Consider the following 15,206-nt stretch of genomic DNA (forward strand, 5'->3'; position numbering starts at 1 on the left):
GACATTACTGAATTATTTGAGAGTTAGTGCCTTGTGCGTGTAGCCTTGCTGTTAGTGCGGGTAGCCTTCCCTGATGGCTTGTATCCGCAGCTGCGGGAACAGGCGGGCTACTTCACCATTGGGAGGCTTTTCCTGCGGGAACAGCTTACGCGCATCTTCATCTCTCTGAGCATGGTGGGTCATGCGGATCCAGTTGGTCTCTACGCAGACGTCCCTTTTTAAGGTGAGTCTTGCGGGTTTAACTGGGCTCTGCTGGGACCTACCTCTTCAATAACTATGATATGTCTGTTCTATGTTCGCTTGTTTGAACACACACCCTTTTGGGAACAAAATGCAATTACAAGTTTACAACTACTTAACACATGATGCTCTTTATTCACCACTAGAAAACACCTTAACATGAAATCACAACATGAAGATTCATTATTACATGATTCACATGATAATTAAACTTACCCCTTAATTAAAACAAACAAAACCTCTAATACACATTACTAAGCCTCATGGCAGAGACATCATGCAAGATCATACACCACAGACTCGATTTCAAGATTAAGTGTCGATACCGCCTCCCACGCGGATTCCGGCTCCACCCGTATGATGACCTGCTCCGGTTCCATAACTCATACCCCCTCCGGTTCCATAACTCATACACCCTCCGACCGCATGCTAGCCCCGGTCCTTTAAATCACGCGCCTTCGACCCGAGCTTGTGTGACGCCTCGTCCAAGGTGTCCGCCCCAGTCGGACGCTCACCCGACACGTACCTATACATCCACGCAAACACGGTTGCGGCCGCAACACCGAACCCTCCAGTCGTCAAAAACCCGGTTACCAAAAGGAACACGGTGATCAAAGCCGGCACTAGGACCGGGCTAGATATTACCAAAACCGGAGTAGCGACGGTCAGTGCGATTACCGTGCCTGCGAGAACCAAACCCGATAAGACGAGAAGGGAGCCACCGACTGCGGCTGCGATTAGGGCTTTCACCACCTGGTGTGCCTTCTGTCCACTCCATTGCTGGTTTTGGTTTTGGTGCTGTGGGTTCCAGTATTGAGGCTGGTTGTGGTGCTGCATTTCGAAGCCTGATTCTTTGTTGTAGCGGTCGGTCATTGTGACGGTGGTGGTGATGTTGTGATGTGTTGTGTTGAGGTGATGAGTAGGGTGGTGTGTGGGTTTATAAAGAGAGTGGGAGTGACACGTGTGTGAAGGATGATGTCACGTGTACAACAGTCGATTGTTATTTGACGGTTGCATGCGTTATCATCAAGGCACCTGGCTTTTGTCATTTCAATTGTTGTATCTAGTGTACGTTGCTCATCAAATATCGCACGGTACCACTCGCGGTTATGATCGTTCGAAACCTAGTTTAATAAAAACTTGTTTGAAATCGACTTGTTAATGTATGAGTCTCGCTGGATTGGCCTGGTTTGTAAAAGAGCGAAGATAAAATTGCTCGGTAATTGGCTCGCTTGTAGTGGTAAAGTTTGAACGAAAACGAGGATGGTGAAAATAGAATCGAATTTAAAAACCGTTTTTCAAACCCGAACCGATTTTACAGAAAAACAGTCTTGATATGGCTTGATCCAAAATGACCATCTTAAAACCGACCTGGCTTTTTCCTTTGAAAAAGCAAAAATTTCTACGGTTTTTTTTAGTAATTTATTTTATTAGTTGGACCTGTGAATATATTTTTTTTACTTTACCTTAAAAAATTTATTACTAAAAGCATAAAAGTTTGGCATGAGCTCAAAGATTGTATCAAATAACACAAAATGAATAAACGAATAAACGTAATTTAAAGATAGATAATCGTTTAATTATAATTAAGAAAATAACTAAACTGATTGCAATAACTCTCAATTGATTAAACCGAACTCGGTTGATAATGAAGGTGTAATTCGTAATCAGGTTTTGTACAAGTGAATTGTAACATCTCGGAATTTCTGTATTCGTATTCGTTTATATATAACCTGATTCGGGAACATTATTCGGATCTTTATTATTATCAATATCAATCATTTATAAGCAATCCTTATATTTTTCAAGTTGTTCAATCCTTGATTTAACCCTAAAATATTCAATAAATAGCCATTTTAGAAAATACAAGGACCTAACTTGCCAAAAAAAACAAACTTTTCCCACTAGGACCCAGGGTGCCGCGCGACGGCTGACCTCCCTTGTGGTCGCGCGCCACCTTGATCACAAGTCTGTGCAGATTTTTTAGTTTATATTGTTTCCTAGTTCATTTTTGTCACAAAATCGATTATTTTTGGACTTTATCGAGTGAATTAAGCCCCAAGAAAAGTAATATAGCCAAAGTATATGTTCATATTCATTACCCCTTGCTCAAGAATGAATTTTACTGCATATAATATTGATTTGGTCATTAAAAGCTTATTCGGTTTCTTAAACAGGTAAAATAACCATATTTGGTTCGTTTTTGTGTATCCTAAATAAACAAGGCATATTGATGCAATTTCGGAAGCGATCAATGGCTCGAGAGACTCATGATTAATCAAAAGACGATAAATTGAACCGAAGTTCCAAGAACAAAGTTCTTATAATAATAAACTTAATCAAAACTAACTAAACAATAAACCCTAACATCCAGTTTATACTAAACAAAGAAAAAAGATAAACATGGAAATGATATAAACATAAAATAAGAAAAGATAAAATATTAAAATAAAAAGATTTCATCTTAATGTAATGCTCCTACATCATACTCCCCATCTTCGAAAAAACTCGTCCTCGAGTTTTGCCTTCCAATCAAAGCCACCTGGATCAAACGGAACGTCAACCCAATTTCGGTTTTTTATTATAACAACCCAACTAAACAATTCAACTTCCGGGGACATCCCACTCGGCTCATGACTTATACCACCTGGGTCGAAAGGAGCATTGAGCTGTGCCTTGTAAACTATCAATTTGACCCTCTTGTATTGTCCTAGATCATATTTTTTCAACTTTCGTGGGGCCTCACAAATAAACCTGTCATGCAAGGCATGCAAAAAATCAAATTCAAATGACTCTTCCTTCTTTTGAGTAACATCACGTTTCTTCTTGGAGTCCATCATTTGAATTATAGAAAGTTGTGATTCTTCAAATAAAATTTCACAATTATTAGTATTATCAGAAAGGATATTCACATTTTTTATAGCACCACTATTTTCTCGTTTTTGAATTTAGAAATATTTTGGAGATCCAATATTCTTCAACAACTCTGCCAACCCTTCCATATTATCCTCTATTTGAATATTAACGTCAATCTTATCCTTTAAATAATTTGAACAAACGATATTCTTTTTTTCCGTGGAGATCTCATGTTCCTTTTGAGTTTGAATTTCCATTTCTTGCTGCTCGATAATCTCGTCCAAAAAAACTTCCAGATAACCATTGTGATTCCCAACAACCGTCATACCACCGGTAGGCATCGTAGAACCACCTACTTCAACACCTTCAATTGGATGAATTGTAATACCATTAAGTTCCTCGTGCACCAACAAGCACTCTTCTTCATCATGGCTAAACCCGTCTTCATCGTATCGGGGCACATCGTCTGGCGATATCTCCTGGCCAGGTTCATGTTCATAGATTGGTTCATCGAACCAAGGTGAGTGACGGCCAAACGGATGCTGCTCTTCATCACCACCTTCGTCCCAGACGAAGGTGCTTGACTCGATTTCAGCCTTGCGCATCTCCCGTTGTAACTCGAGATCGTAAACTCGTTTTCGGATCCGTTCAATCTCTTTAAGATCCCGGACTCGTTGTCGAAGTCATTGGATCTTCATAAGATCCCGTGGGTTTGAAAAAACTCCAGCGCTGCCTCGGTCGGCGACTCTGCGAGTAGGAAATCGATCTTCTCCACGAGCACGTGAATAGAAAACACTTATGTCGTTGCCTCGGTCGGCGAATCTACGATCAAGCAAGTATTCACCACCACGTCGATCCATTTGAGAACCAAAAGCTTTGATACCAACTGATGCAGTTTCGGAAGCGATCAATGGCTCAAGAGACTCATGACTAATCAAAAGACGATAAATTGAACCGAAGTTCCAAGAACAATGTTCTTATAATAATAAACTTAATCAAAACTAACTAAACAATAAACCCTAACATCCAGTTTATACTAAACAAAGAAAATAGATAAACATGGAAACGATATAAACATAAAATAAGAAAAGATAAAATATTAAAATAAAAAGATTTCATCTCAATGTAATGCTCCTGCATCACATATTATACCTGCCACAAAATTCCCTAAACCTTAAGTAATCATTCCTAACCGTCACTTGCCTCTATTCATCATATTCTTCTTCGGTTTTGCCATAAGACTCGAATAAACAAGCTTTGATGTTTGACTTTCAAGCCTTCTCAACCTTTGACTTCTGATCTCATCGATTTAAGTATTATCCGTGTAAGTTGTCTTCTGTGAAGTTATTCATATATATTCTCTAGTCAATAACCTTCAATCAATTTCTGTGGTTGAAGGGTGTTGGCTGGTCAAATCGTTTAAAACCCGTTGAAGGGCATAATAGTCAACAAGTTTGACTACTCGTTTTCTCATGCTTCTGGTCGGAACTGACGTTCCATCCAGAAGACTTTTATTTCCGTAACGAGATGTTAAGGCTACTGACCAAAACCCGACATCCGACTTGCTGTTCGGATTTTGGTCAGTACAAGCTCGCTTAAACATTTAATCTATCATAACCGGAGTTCTAGAAATCCATTAGGAACGATTCCAGCAGAAACGAGTTTGGTTTTACTCATATTTACTTATCTCTTCGGGTTTATTTGATTTACTTCGTTCAACGGGTTAAAGAACGATTCATTCATTTGTTTGTCATTTATTCATATTCTTGTTCACTCGCTTACGCAATAATGTGAGTTTGATCATTCCCCTTTATTTTATTGTTTTAAAATGTTTTGGGGACAGATGCGTACCTATTCATATTTTATATCATATATATACACAAACTCGTAAACATAATTATTGTGTGTAATTCATTTAAATGTTAATTGCTATTTGTTTAAGTGTTTATATTCTATCAAGTCTCACAGAGGTCCATTTAAAGTCTAGCAAGTCAGTATGATTATACACCATCGTAGTAACCATAGCCCGTTCGCATGGTGGAGGTAAACCGACAATCTCAGTCAGTCATTAATTGTAGCCAATGCCCATTTTGCAAGGTAACGGTTAAATGTAGCCAATAATAATACTATTATTATTCAAAAAAAAATTGGTGATCATCTCACTCAACATATGTTGTTGATAAACTCTATTTATTTTCTACACATATGTAGGTTGCCTTTTGAATTGAAGTCTGACGTGAATGACATCTAGAAAAGACCATAGGGGAACTTAATGAAAACTATCTTTATTTAAATCTTGATTGGATTATTTGTTTAAATTATTTGTTTGTGTTATGAATATTTGTGCACTGTAATTTGAAATAATTAATTTGATAGATATTGTCATTTTATTTATGATAGTACCTTTGTACTGTGAACAATCGGCTCACGCCCTGACATTTCCGTCTTAGGTTGGGGTGTGACATGCATGAGCTCTATATACATAACCCATATTTACATAATTCTACCTCTAACGTTTGTCTAACTACATTGTGTCTAATATTGGTTCTTTTTTTTAATCGACTCACTCATACACCTACTTTTAAATCTAAACATCCGTCCACAATGATACTAAAACCATAAACTACTTGAAGAGGGCACTTGATACCGTTAGACTACATGCGCTTTGGTCATTAAGACATTAAAATTGTATATTTACATATTTATTTCCACTCAGTTAATTTTCTTTCTCCAAATGGATATTATATTATAGTTTTAGAGTAGTTTGTTAAACAAATGCACGAACAAATTCCTATATATGCGTGCTCTCATATTCGAAAACAAGTGAAAACAATTGGTGACACGACTATAGAGAAAATGAACATTATAAACATTATAGCTTGTGATTATAATTAACAGTATACATCTCTAGTCGTGCATAAGGAATCCTAGGACAATGTGTATTAAGTTACAACTTGAACCTAGTCGTATATTGGGGATATATGATGGAATGAGAATATAAAGACTCCTCAAATACATGGTCCTCACCATGACTTCTTACTTTTAAGAATATGTACTCAACTATAGAGACACAATGTTAACCAAGTTCAAGCTAATAATGCATCTACGTCTATTGATCCACCGCTTTCATAATATTTTTTCTATATATACCTATAGCTTGAGTATTCTTATTCACCAAACATATTGAACAAGGTCAAGTGTCTCTTAGAGGTTCTCCAAGCACTTCATTAGGATGCATTGCTTTAGATTTCTTACTGAAGTGTTTGGAGGAACTCCAAAAGCCAATTTGACATCTACAAACCACTAGTATCTGTGTATTGCTTGTCATCTTCCGTAAGTAATCATGTTATATAGTGCATATATAAAGTTCGTTTGTTATTAGACATTTATACTTGACAAAAAAAAAACGATTTTACCTGTTTGTTATTAGAAAAAGGTTGTTTAATGTTTTTTTTTCTCATATCATATGTGATGTAATTACTACAAATAAAAATCTAACATTTTCAAAACATTTTCACTTGAAAATGTCTGTCACATGGATACATTTGTACGTATTTCAAATAAAATTCATGTCACTATAAAGTATAAAACTAGACTTATGATAACCATTAGGGAACCACCAATGGCTGCTGCACGGTGGCCGGTTTCACCACCTGGTGTGCCCACGTTTCACTCCAATGCTGATTGAAGGGGTATGCACCCGCCCCAACATCGAGCGGGGAAGGTCAACCCATAAAGTACGGATAAGAAGCTTGAAATCAAGATGTCACGAAGACACAAAGCCGAAACCTATGCGCAAGCGCACGAAACACCTGTGCGTGGCGCATATCGCATATGCACACAGCGCGCACACTCAGTGTGAGAATAAGAGAAGACCCCGCGCATCCCCAGGATAGGCGCATAAATGAGACAATAATCTAATCCAAATCAGGATAAGGACAACCGTGATTGTGCTCATCAGACAACCTTCCAGAAGGTATCTTTTAAGGAATAAAGAATGTGCTGAGGTTGACAGCTGCCAATGAAAGGTGGACAGCTCAGCAAAGCCCATGTGCTACCACGTGATGGCACATGGGTCAGGTGAAATACCTTGGTCAGAGAATAATCAATGAAAGAGCACCAGGTGTCCTAAATACACGTGGCGCGAAGCAATAGGGGGAGGCTAAAAAGGCCCTAATTGGGTATGAGCCAAATCATTGGAAACCCTAGCACTATAAATACTAGGCCGCCTCCACAGTTGGGGGCAGGCAAGAAAATATATTCCAAGTCCTTTACTCATTTTCACATCCTGATTATCCTCTCCTACAATATATGATTCTCACACCGGAGGGTTACCCCAAAGAGGACCCCTCTGTCCCTTTCTGAGGGGTAAGCTCACGGTACTGTTCGTTTTGTAGGTGGAAGAACTCGTATCTCGGAAAACCATCGGTGATATAACACACTCGTACCCGAGAAACGTTGATCGTATACAAGTAAGTCGATACACGCTTCTTCATTGGCGCCATCACCTGTTACAACGGCAACAAAATCACTATTTCATCAATTTTCTCTCTAAAAATCTTCACCATGGTTTCCGGTGTTCGAAACAACGATCAAAGATCACTGCGCGCACCACCAGTAACCATCCCTTCAACACAACACCTCATAGTCAAACTGAAACTCCCCCAGACGATCTCACGTTCCAAAATCTGACTTGTACAAAACAAAAAGGACCAATGGGCCCGGAAGTTGAAACCAATGACCCTAAAGAATGGCTCATAAACGAACAACGGCGTTTAATGGACAAATACAATGAGTTGGTAAAACACAAAAAGTTAGCCGATTTAACACAAAGGCTCGCATTTGATAAACAAACCATTCAGGGAACAACAAAAAAAGACGCGCGCGCCGGAAGACGGTCATTCTGTTCACATCGAACAAGCTGATATGGATTTATACACACCATACAACCCACAAGCGAAAGGGCAAGTGGACGTAACCACACCATATAGGCCAGCCATCTTGGTAAAACATTCAAAATTCGTTGAGCGCATTGCGAAGGCTCCCATTCAACACAAAACCAAGATGCCAAGTGGTTTAGGCAAGTACGATGGTACAACAGATCCAGATGATTTCTTACAAGGTTTTTATAACACTGGAAACTTAGAAAGCTGGACGATGCCAACATGGTGTCACATGTTTGCTCGCTGCCTCACGGGTGCAGCGCGTGTCTGGTTCGAAAGCTTGCCGACAGGACAAATCGATGGGTTCGAAGAGCTATTGGAAAAGTTCCAGGCTCACTTTGTACAGCAGCGCAGACACACGCGCGACCCCGATGACATCATGCACTGCGTACGCAGGAATGATGAAACCATTGAAGACTACATAACTCGTTTCAATCAGGAATCTCTTGCAATTGGAGGCATCACTGAATAACTCTTGCGCGTGGCCTTTATACAAGGTGAGCGCAGTGATCAACTCCACAGAGCTCTCGTGAGCAGAGAAGGCATACCAACCACTTGGGCTAAGCTTATGGAAGCATCGCGAGTCTTCGCGTGAAATGAAAAACAAATTGCCCAAGACAGAGCAAGAGATAAAGGGCATCAAACAGAAGCACCACGCAACAATGAAAGGAGGGGCAAACAAAACTCCGTATGGTCCAGGTTGCAACAAACCAATTATTCTCCCGCAGAAAAGCAAGCGCAACAAAGTTCACCCCAACCCCAAAAAGACATTCTTAATCGCGGAGAAGGTGACAAGAAGGAAGAAGGCAAGGGCAAGGATCGAGGAAGAGAAGCGCGCAAATCCAAGGGGATTGGCGCGAGCAACAAGTAATCTTTCCAAGAATCAGAGGAGGCCCGTCTATCAGCAGTCCTCTAGTCATCACTGCACACATCGCTCATTATGAGGTGTCAAGAGTCCTGGTGGACACCGGTAGTGAGTCAGACATCATGTATGAGCAATGTTTCAGGAAGTTGGATCCAGCAGACCAAGCAAGGCTCGAAGTTGTGAATGCACCAATCTCGGGTGTCTCAAACGAAATTATTCACCCCTAGGTCAGATACAATTCGAACTAACTATGGGGGATGAGAAGCACAAGCGAGCTGAAATTGTCAACTTCCTGGTCTTGCCCACCACTTCATGCCATAGTATGATCTTGGGTAGAGGAACGATTGCCCAATTCAACGCCATACCGTCACCAGCGCATGGCGCGTTGGGGTTCCCAACACCAACAGGAGTAACATTTGTGTACCGAGATCATTTATGCGCAGTAATAAGTTACCTCGAGAGGGGAGAATGAAGCTTCCAGTGGCAAACAACGCGCCAGAGGAATGGATTCTCAACCCAAAATTCCCAGAACAAACAATCACAATCGGAGCTACGATATCAGATGACACAAGAGTGAGAATGAAAAGATTGCTCACAACGTATATTTCAGTCTTCGCGTGGCAACATTCTGATATGACTGGGGTTCCGCGAGACCTGGCGCAGCACTCTCTCAACACATTCAAGTCCGTGGAGCCAATTGCTCAAAAGAAAAGAGTCATGGGAGACGAGAAGACAGAGGCCATGAATGAGCAAGTAGAAGATCTACTGCGCGCGAATATCATTCGCCCAATACGATATCAAACATGGGTAGCCAATCCTGTGATGGTAAAGAAGAGCAACGGGTCATGGAGAATGTGCATTGATTTCAAGGACCTCAACAAGGCGTGTCCAAAAGATTGTTACCCCCTCCCAAACATTGACATGAAGGTGGACTCTGTGGCACCATTTAAGCTCAAATGTTTCCTGGATGCCTATAAGGGCTATCACCAAATTCAAATGGCACCACAGGATGAAGACAAGACTGCTTTCAGAACTGACAAGGGTGTTTTCTGTTACACAAAAATGCCCTTTGGTTTGAAGAATGCAGGAGCCACTTACCAAAGACTCATGGATGCAATTTTCAACGAGCAGATTGGAAAAAAACTTAGAAGTCTACGTGGATGATTTGGTGATTAAAAGCAGGGAGGAAAAACAAATGCTCAAAGACATCGAAGAAACCCTTCGGCGCCTAAAGGAAGTAAACATGAAGCTCAACCCGAGCAAATGCACATTCGGCGTGGAAGAAGGGAAATTTCTCGACGTAATGGTCACCAAGGATGGTTTCAAGGTGAACCCAGAGAAGGTGGAGGCTATCCTCGGCATGCCCTCACCATCCACCATGAAGGAAGTTCAAAATTTGAATGGTAGATTGGTATCAATTAACAGGTTCCTAGCAAACCATGCAAGCAAATCTACCCCATTCATTAACACATTGAAAAATTGCTTAAAGAAAAGCCAATTCAAGTGGACGCCTGAGGCCGAGCAAGCTTTCAGTGAGATAAAAGAATGTCTGATAAATCTGCCTGCACTCACAGCTCCACTACCCGGTGAAACTTTAACGTTGTACCTGTCAGCAGGAGAGCGCGCCATTGGCGCAGTATTATTGGTGGATCGCAAGGGAATCCAAACACCAATTTATTATGTAAGTCGGGTGCTGACAGATCCTGAGACGCGCTACACCATCATAGAAAAGTTAGTTTTATCACTAACGCATGCGTCGCGCAAGCTTCACAGATATTTCAATGGTCATCCTATTGAAGTCCTGACTGATTACAACATCCAGCAAGTCTTGCGACGTCCCGCGCTCTCAGGAAGGCTGACAAAATGGGCGCTGGAATTAGGGGAGCACACGATCACCTATAAGCCTCGTCCAGGAATCAAGGGACAAGTCTTAGCTGATTTCATCGCAGAAATCCCTAAAGGAAAAGTCGAAGAGGCTTAGCGCGAAGTAGACCCTCCGCAAGCCAATAATGAAGAAAACGTTTGGAGATTATTCACTGATGGAGCTTCAAACAACGAAGGGTCCGGCGCAGGCCTCAAACTGGTGGATCCAGAAAATCATGAGTATACTTACGCAATCAGGTTGGATTTCAAGAGCACCAACAATGAAGCTGAGTATGAAGCCCTGCTGGCTGGTTTGCGCATCGCGCACAAGTTCGGAGTTAAAAAGCTAGAGGCTCATGTAGATTCATACCTGGTAGCAGCACAAGTCAATGGCCTTTATGATGGCAAGGAGAACACCATGCCTCTGTATCTAGAGCAGGCGAAGAAACTCACCGAACAATTTGACTTTTTCAGAATCATACACATTCCGCGCAGTGAAAATAAGTCTGCCGACGCGCTAAGCAAGATGGCATCAACCAGCTTCGATCATTCTGGCAAAGATGTCAGGGTGGAAGTAATGAGCAACCCGTCAGTGGGAGCGAAGTCTGTTCATGTAATTCATACAACACCTTCATCATGGATAACTCCAATAATGGAATTCTTGAAGGAGGGAAAGGTACCAGACGATCGCGCACAGGCGAGGAAGATAAGACACAAGTCGCAGAACTACGAAATGCTCGATGGTACGTTATATCGACGCTCTTATCTTGGACCACTCATGAAATGCCTAGACGCTGAGGAAGCAAGCTATGTGATCAGAGAGATACACGAAGGAATCTGTGGAATACATGCTGGCCCGCGCATGGTGATCGCCAAGGCAATGAACGCAGGTTACTATTGGCCAGGCATGTACTTGGACGCGTTAAAAGAGATCCAAAAATGCAAAGCGTGTCAGAGCTATGCGCCAAATACCATGCGGCCAAAGAACAACTTGATTCCGGTGACCTCTGCATGGCCTTTCCACAAGTGGGCAATCGATATTGTGGGTCCTTTACCACAAGCGCCAGGGCGAGTAAAGTTTTTGGTAGTGGCAGTAGACTATTTCACAAAATGGGTTGAAGCCAAGCCACTGGCAAAAATCACAGCTGAGGCAATGAAGCAATTTATTTGGAGCCACATCGTATGCCGTTTTGGCCTGCCCATGGAAATCGTGAGCGACAATGGCAAACAATTCACTGACAGGAAGATATCCAGTTGGTTCAAGGAATTGCACATCAATCAGGTCTTCACTTCAGTATACCACCCTCAAGGGTATGGCCAAGTGGAACGCGCGAACCAAAGCTTGCTGAATGGGCTGAAGAAAAGGTTGGAGGGAGAGTCCCATGCATGGGTCGAGGAGTTACCTAATGTCCTGTGGGCCACAGGACATTAAGCAAAACCAGCAATGGCGAGTCCCCGTTCAGCCTAACCTATGGAACAGAGGCTATGATTCCAGCAGAGATTGGATGCCCATCCTATAGAGTGCTCATGATGAGTAAGACGGATAATGAGCAAGAAAGGAGGTTGGATCTCAATTTACTTGAGGGACGCAGAGAGGCGGCTATCATCAGTGAAGCCAAATACAAGAAAAAGCTAGAAAAATACTACAATCAGCGCGTGAAAGAATGTCACTTCAAGAAGAATGATTTTGTCCTTCGGAACAATGAAGCTAGTCGCGCAATACCCCCGGGAAAGATGTCTCCCAACTGGGAGGGACCTTATCAAGTCTCGGAAGAATTGGGAAAAGGCGCATACGCTTTAAAAGATTTAAATGGAAAGAAGATCCCGCACACATGGAACGCAGCACAACTTAGAAAATGTTTCATGTAAAAGTTGTCAAGTTTGTAATCAAGGCTTTTTAAGCCATTATGAATAATGATACGCTCTATTTTCTTTCTTAATATGCGTTCTATTACCTTTTGCATACATGTTTCACACTTCCCTTTATTAATTTTGAGCAATATGACAACATTGTATTGACATCAAACTAAAAATAAAACGAAGTAAAACATACATGCGCGAGCTTCAAGCTCAGACGCGTTAACGAGTTTTAACTCTAAAACGCCAGGGCCTTAGCCCAATAATATGAGCCTTAGCTCAAATTACTCATAGCATCCATCCTACGTATTGCGCAGCTGGACCATAAAAATACCTAAGCACAACTAAGGCAAAGCACATGCCAAAGCATAGTTGTTAAGGTCTCAGGTCGGGGCCGCGCATGGGATTATAATGGATATAGGCAGAGTAACACATACTGACACGTAAAGGCTAAAAAACTCATTCATAATTCCCTATAATAAATGCACGATAACGTCGCGCAAAAGAGGAATAATGAAATGCCAAGGCACGTGTCAGCATATTCAGAATATCGCAAAATAACTTGAAATATGACAACTGTTAAGGATTAAGTAAAAATAATTTCCTTACAACCTTGTTCAAGTTTCAATGTGTAAGCATACCTTATATTCAACAAGCACACGCATGCAATATAAAGAGATGAATTGGGAATGCGCAAGATGCGAATAAGGGAAAAACAAAATTTCATTCCGAAACATAGAAGTTTACAAATTTACAAATGATGAGGTAAAAACTACAAACACAAAAAAAAAAAAAAAAACAAAAAGGGCTTTTCAAGTCTCTATGTTAATATCAGCCTCTTCATCTTCCTCATCATTATTTCCTCCCTCAGCATCTGGCGCAGCCCGCTCCTCGTCATCTCCAAACTTACCATAATCAAGCTGTTCGTCTTGAATATAGTCGTCTTCTGTCATGATAGCGTTAGGAGTAGGTCCTTTGGCCACGCCAGAGCCGCTGGCAGAGGTAGCGTTGCCCGCGCCATCATCATTGCCACCAGTCCCTTCACATTCATCAAGTAATTTCTTTAAAGCGCCAAGATCGGGCTGGTCAGCAAGTGCGGCTATCTGCAAGTCACAAGGAACAGTATAAGTACAAAAGATTATGAAAATAAGTCAAGTAAACTCATTAAAGTTAAAATACCTGCTCAAGGATGGGAATTGGAGTATTCAAGTACTTCTCCCCCACCTCAGCCATGTCAGCGCAGACAGCGTCGAGCTGATAAGGGTAGTCGGATGGATTCTTCTTTAGCATGCCATATTCATAACCATCCTTAAACCCCTCAGCCCGACCCACCAAGCGCGACGCCGCATTACAGTCCATCACAAGGGTCTGAAACTCGTCTGAGTATTTCATGGCATAAGCGCAACGAGTCACACCCTGTGAAATCAGCCATTGACGGTCCTGCGCTAGGGAAGAAACAGACGTCTCAAGAGCAGGGATTTGAGAGTTTAACAACTCAACAGTTTCATTGGCTTGTTTTAGCTCTTCTTTGTCAGACGCTGCTGCCGCCAAGGCTTCATTCTTTTCCGCTCGCGCAGCATCGAGCTCTTTCTTCAGGCGCGCAACCTCACTCTCCAATAAAGATTTTTCAGTATTAACCTGCACAATAGTTTGGTCACGCGCCTCCACTGCCAACTCCAGGTCACGCGCTCGACGCGCGTACTTGGCCGCATCTGCCTCTGCCACTTGCAGTTTCTCCCGCGCAGCTTGCAGCTCAAGCCCGCGCTTCACAAAAGCAGCGTTGGAACTTGCCCGGTTCTCGCTAAGTTCTGCTTGGAGTTTCTCAGCTTTCTCTCGGGCATCAGAAAGATTCCAAGCAGAAATCTTAGCCTCTTGCTTGGCCTCCGCAAGGGCATCACGTACCTTTATATAATCATTGCGAAGCTCTTGGGAGGCAGCAAAAAACGCAGACCCAGCAAAAAGGTGGTCATTAAGCAAATCCACGCGAGCGCGGTCCTCTTGAAACCTCCTTTCAGCTGGAGGAACAGAGTGAGCCCAAAAGTCTTCACATACGCCCAAGGATTGGAATGAGCTCTCTTCAGTGATACTCCAGCTCGGGCGGTATATGTGATCGGCTCCCTACAAACACAAAGCAACGAAAAGAAACGTTTTAGTTATCTAAACACTAAATTGGAAGTCTGCACAGCGGAGCAAAATAAACTTATACCTGAGGAGAACCGGCAGAAAGATTAGCGCCAGCTGATGAGCTCCTGCCTGCCCCATGAGAAAAAGGTTGCGCCACGAAATCTCGTGGCGCTATTGGGCTTACGCGGCCACCATCAGAATTTTCAAAATTAACCTCCTCATCATCCTCTATAACAGGTCTCTTCTCCTGCGACTTGGAAGAATCAAAAATAGTCTCACGAGAAGGGCTGCGCGCAGGAGGAGGTGAGGGAGGTCTTGACGCTGTTAGAGCAGCGCGAAAAATAGTCTCCTGCTCCTTAGTGATCCCAATGAGGGGAGATTCAGTACTTGTTGGAGCAGGAGCAGAACTAACGGCGCCAGCGCTAGCAGTGCCACTAGCAGCTTGTGTGCCAGCTATA

General features: G+C 42.2%; 1 protein-coding gene across 1 annotated transcript; it reads right to left on the reverse strand.

Annotated features, from left to right (window-relative positions):
• Positions 1-669: 669 nt before the first annotated feature.
• Positions 670-1,113, reverse strand: LOC143533001 (oleosin Cor a 13-like). The gene has a single exon (XM_077027893.1). It carries the CDS (start codon positions 1,111-1,113, stop codon positions 670-672), a length of 444 nt encoding a protein of 147 aa, XP_076884008.1.
• Between the last annotated feature and the right edge of the window lie 14,093 nt (positions 1,114-15,206).

This window comes from Bidens hawaiensis, unplaced genomic scaffold (assembly GCF_021521415.1).
Source record: "Bidens hawaiensis isolate Kalapana, Puna unplaced genomic scaffold, B.hawaiensis_p1.1 tig00009577_1, whole genome shotgun sequence".
NCBI classification, from domain to species: Eukaryota; Viridiplantae; Streptophyta; class Magnoliopsida; order Asterales; family Asteraceae; genus Bidens; species Bidens hawaiensis.

What these genes read in the sequence shown, in the direction of transcription:
- LOC143533001 (XM_077027893.1), bottom strand. Translation starts at nt 1,113, where the DNA reads ATGACCGACCGCTACAACAAAGAATCAGGCTTCGAAATGCAGCACCAC.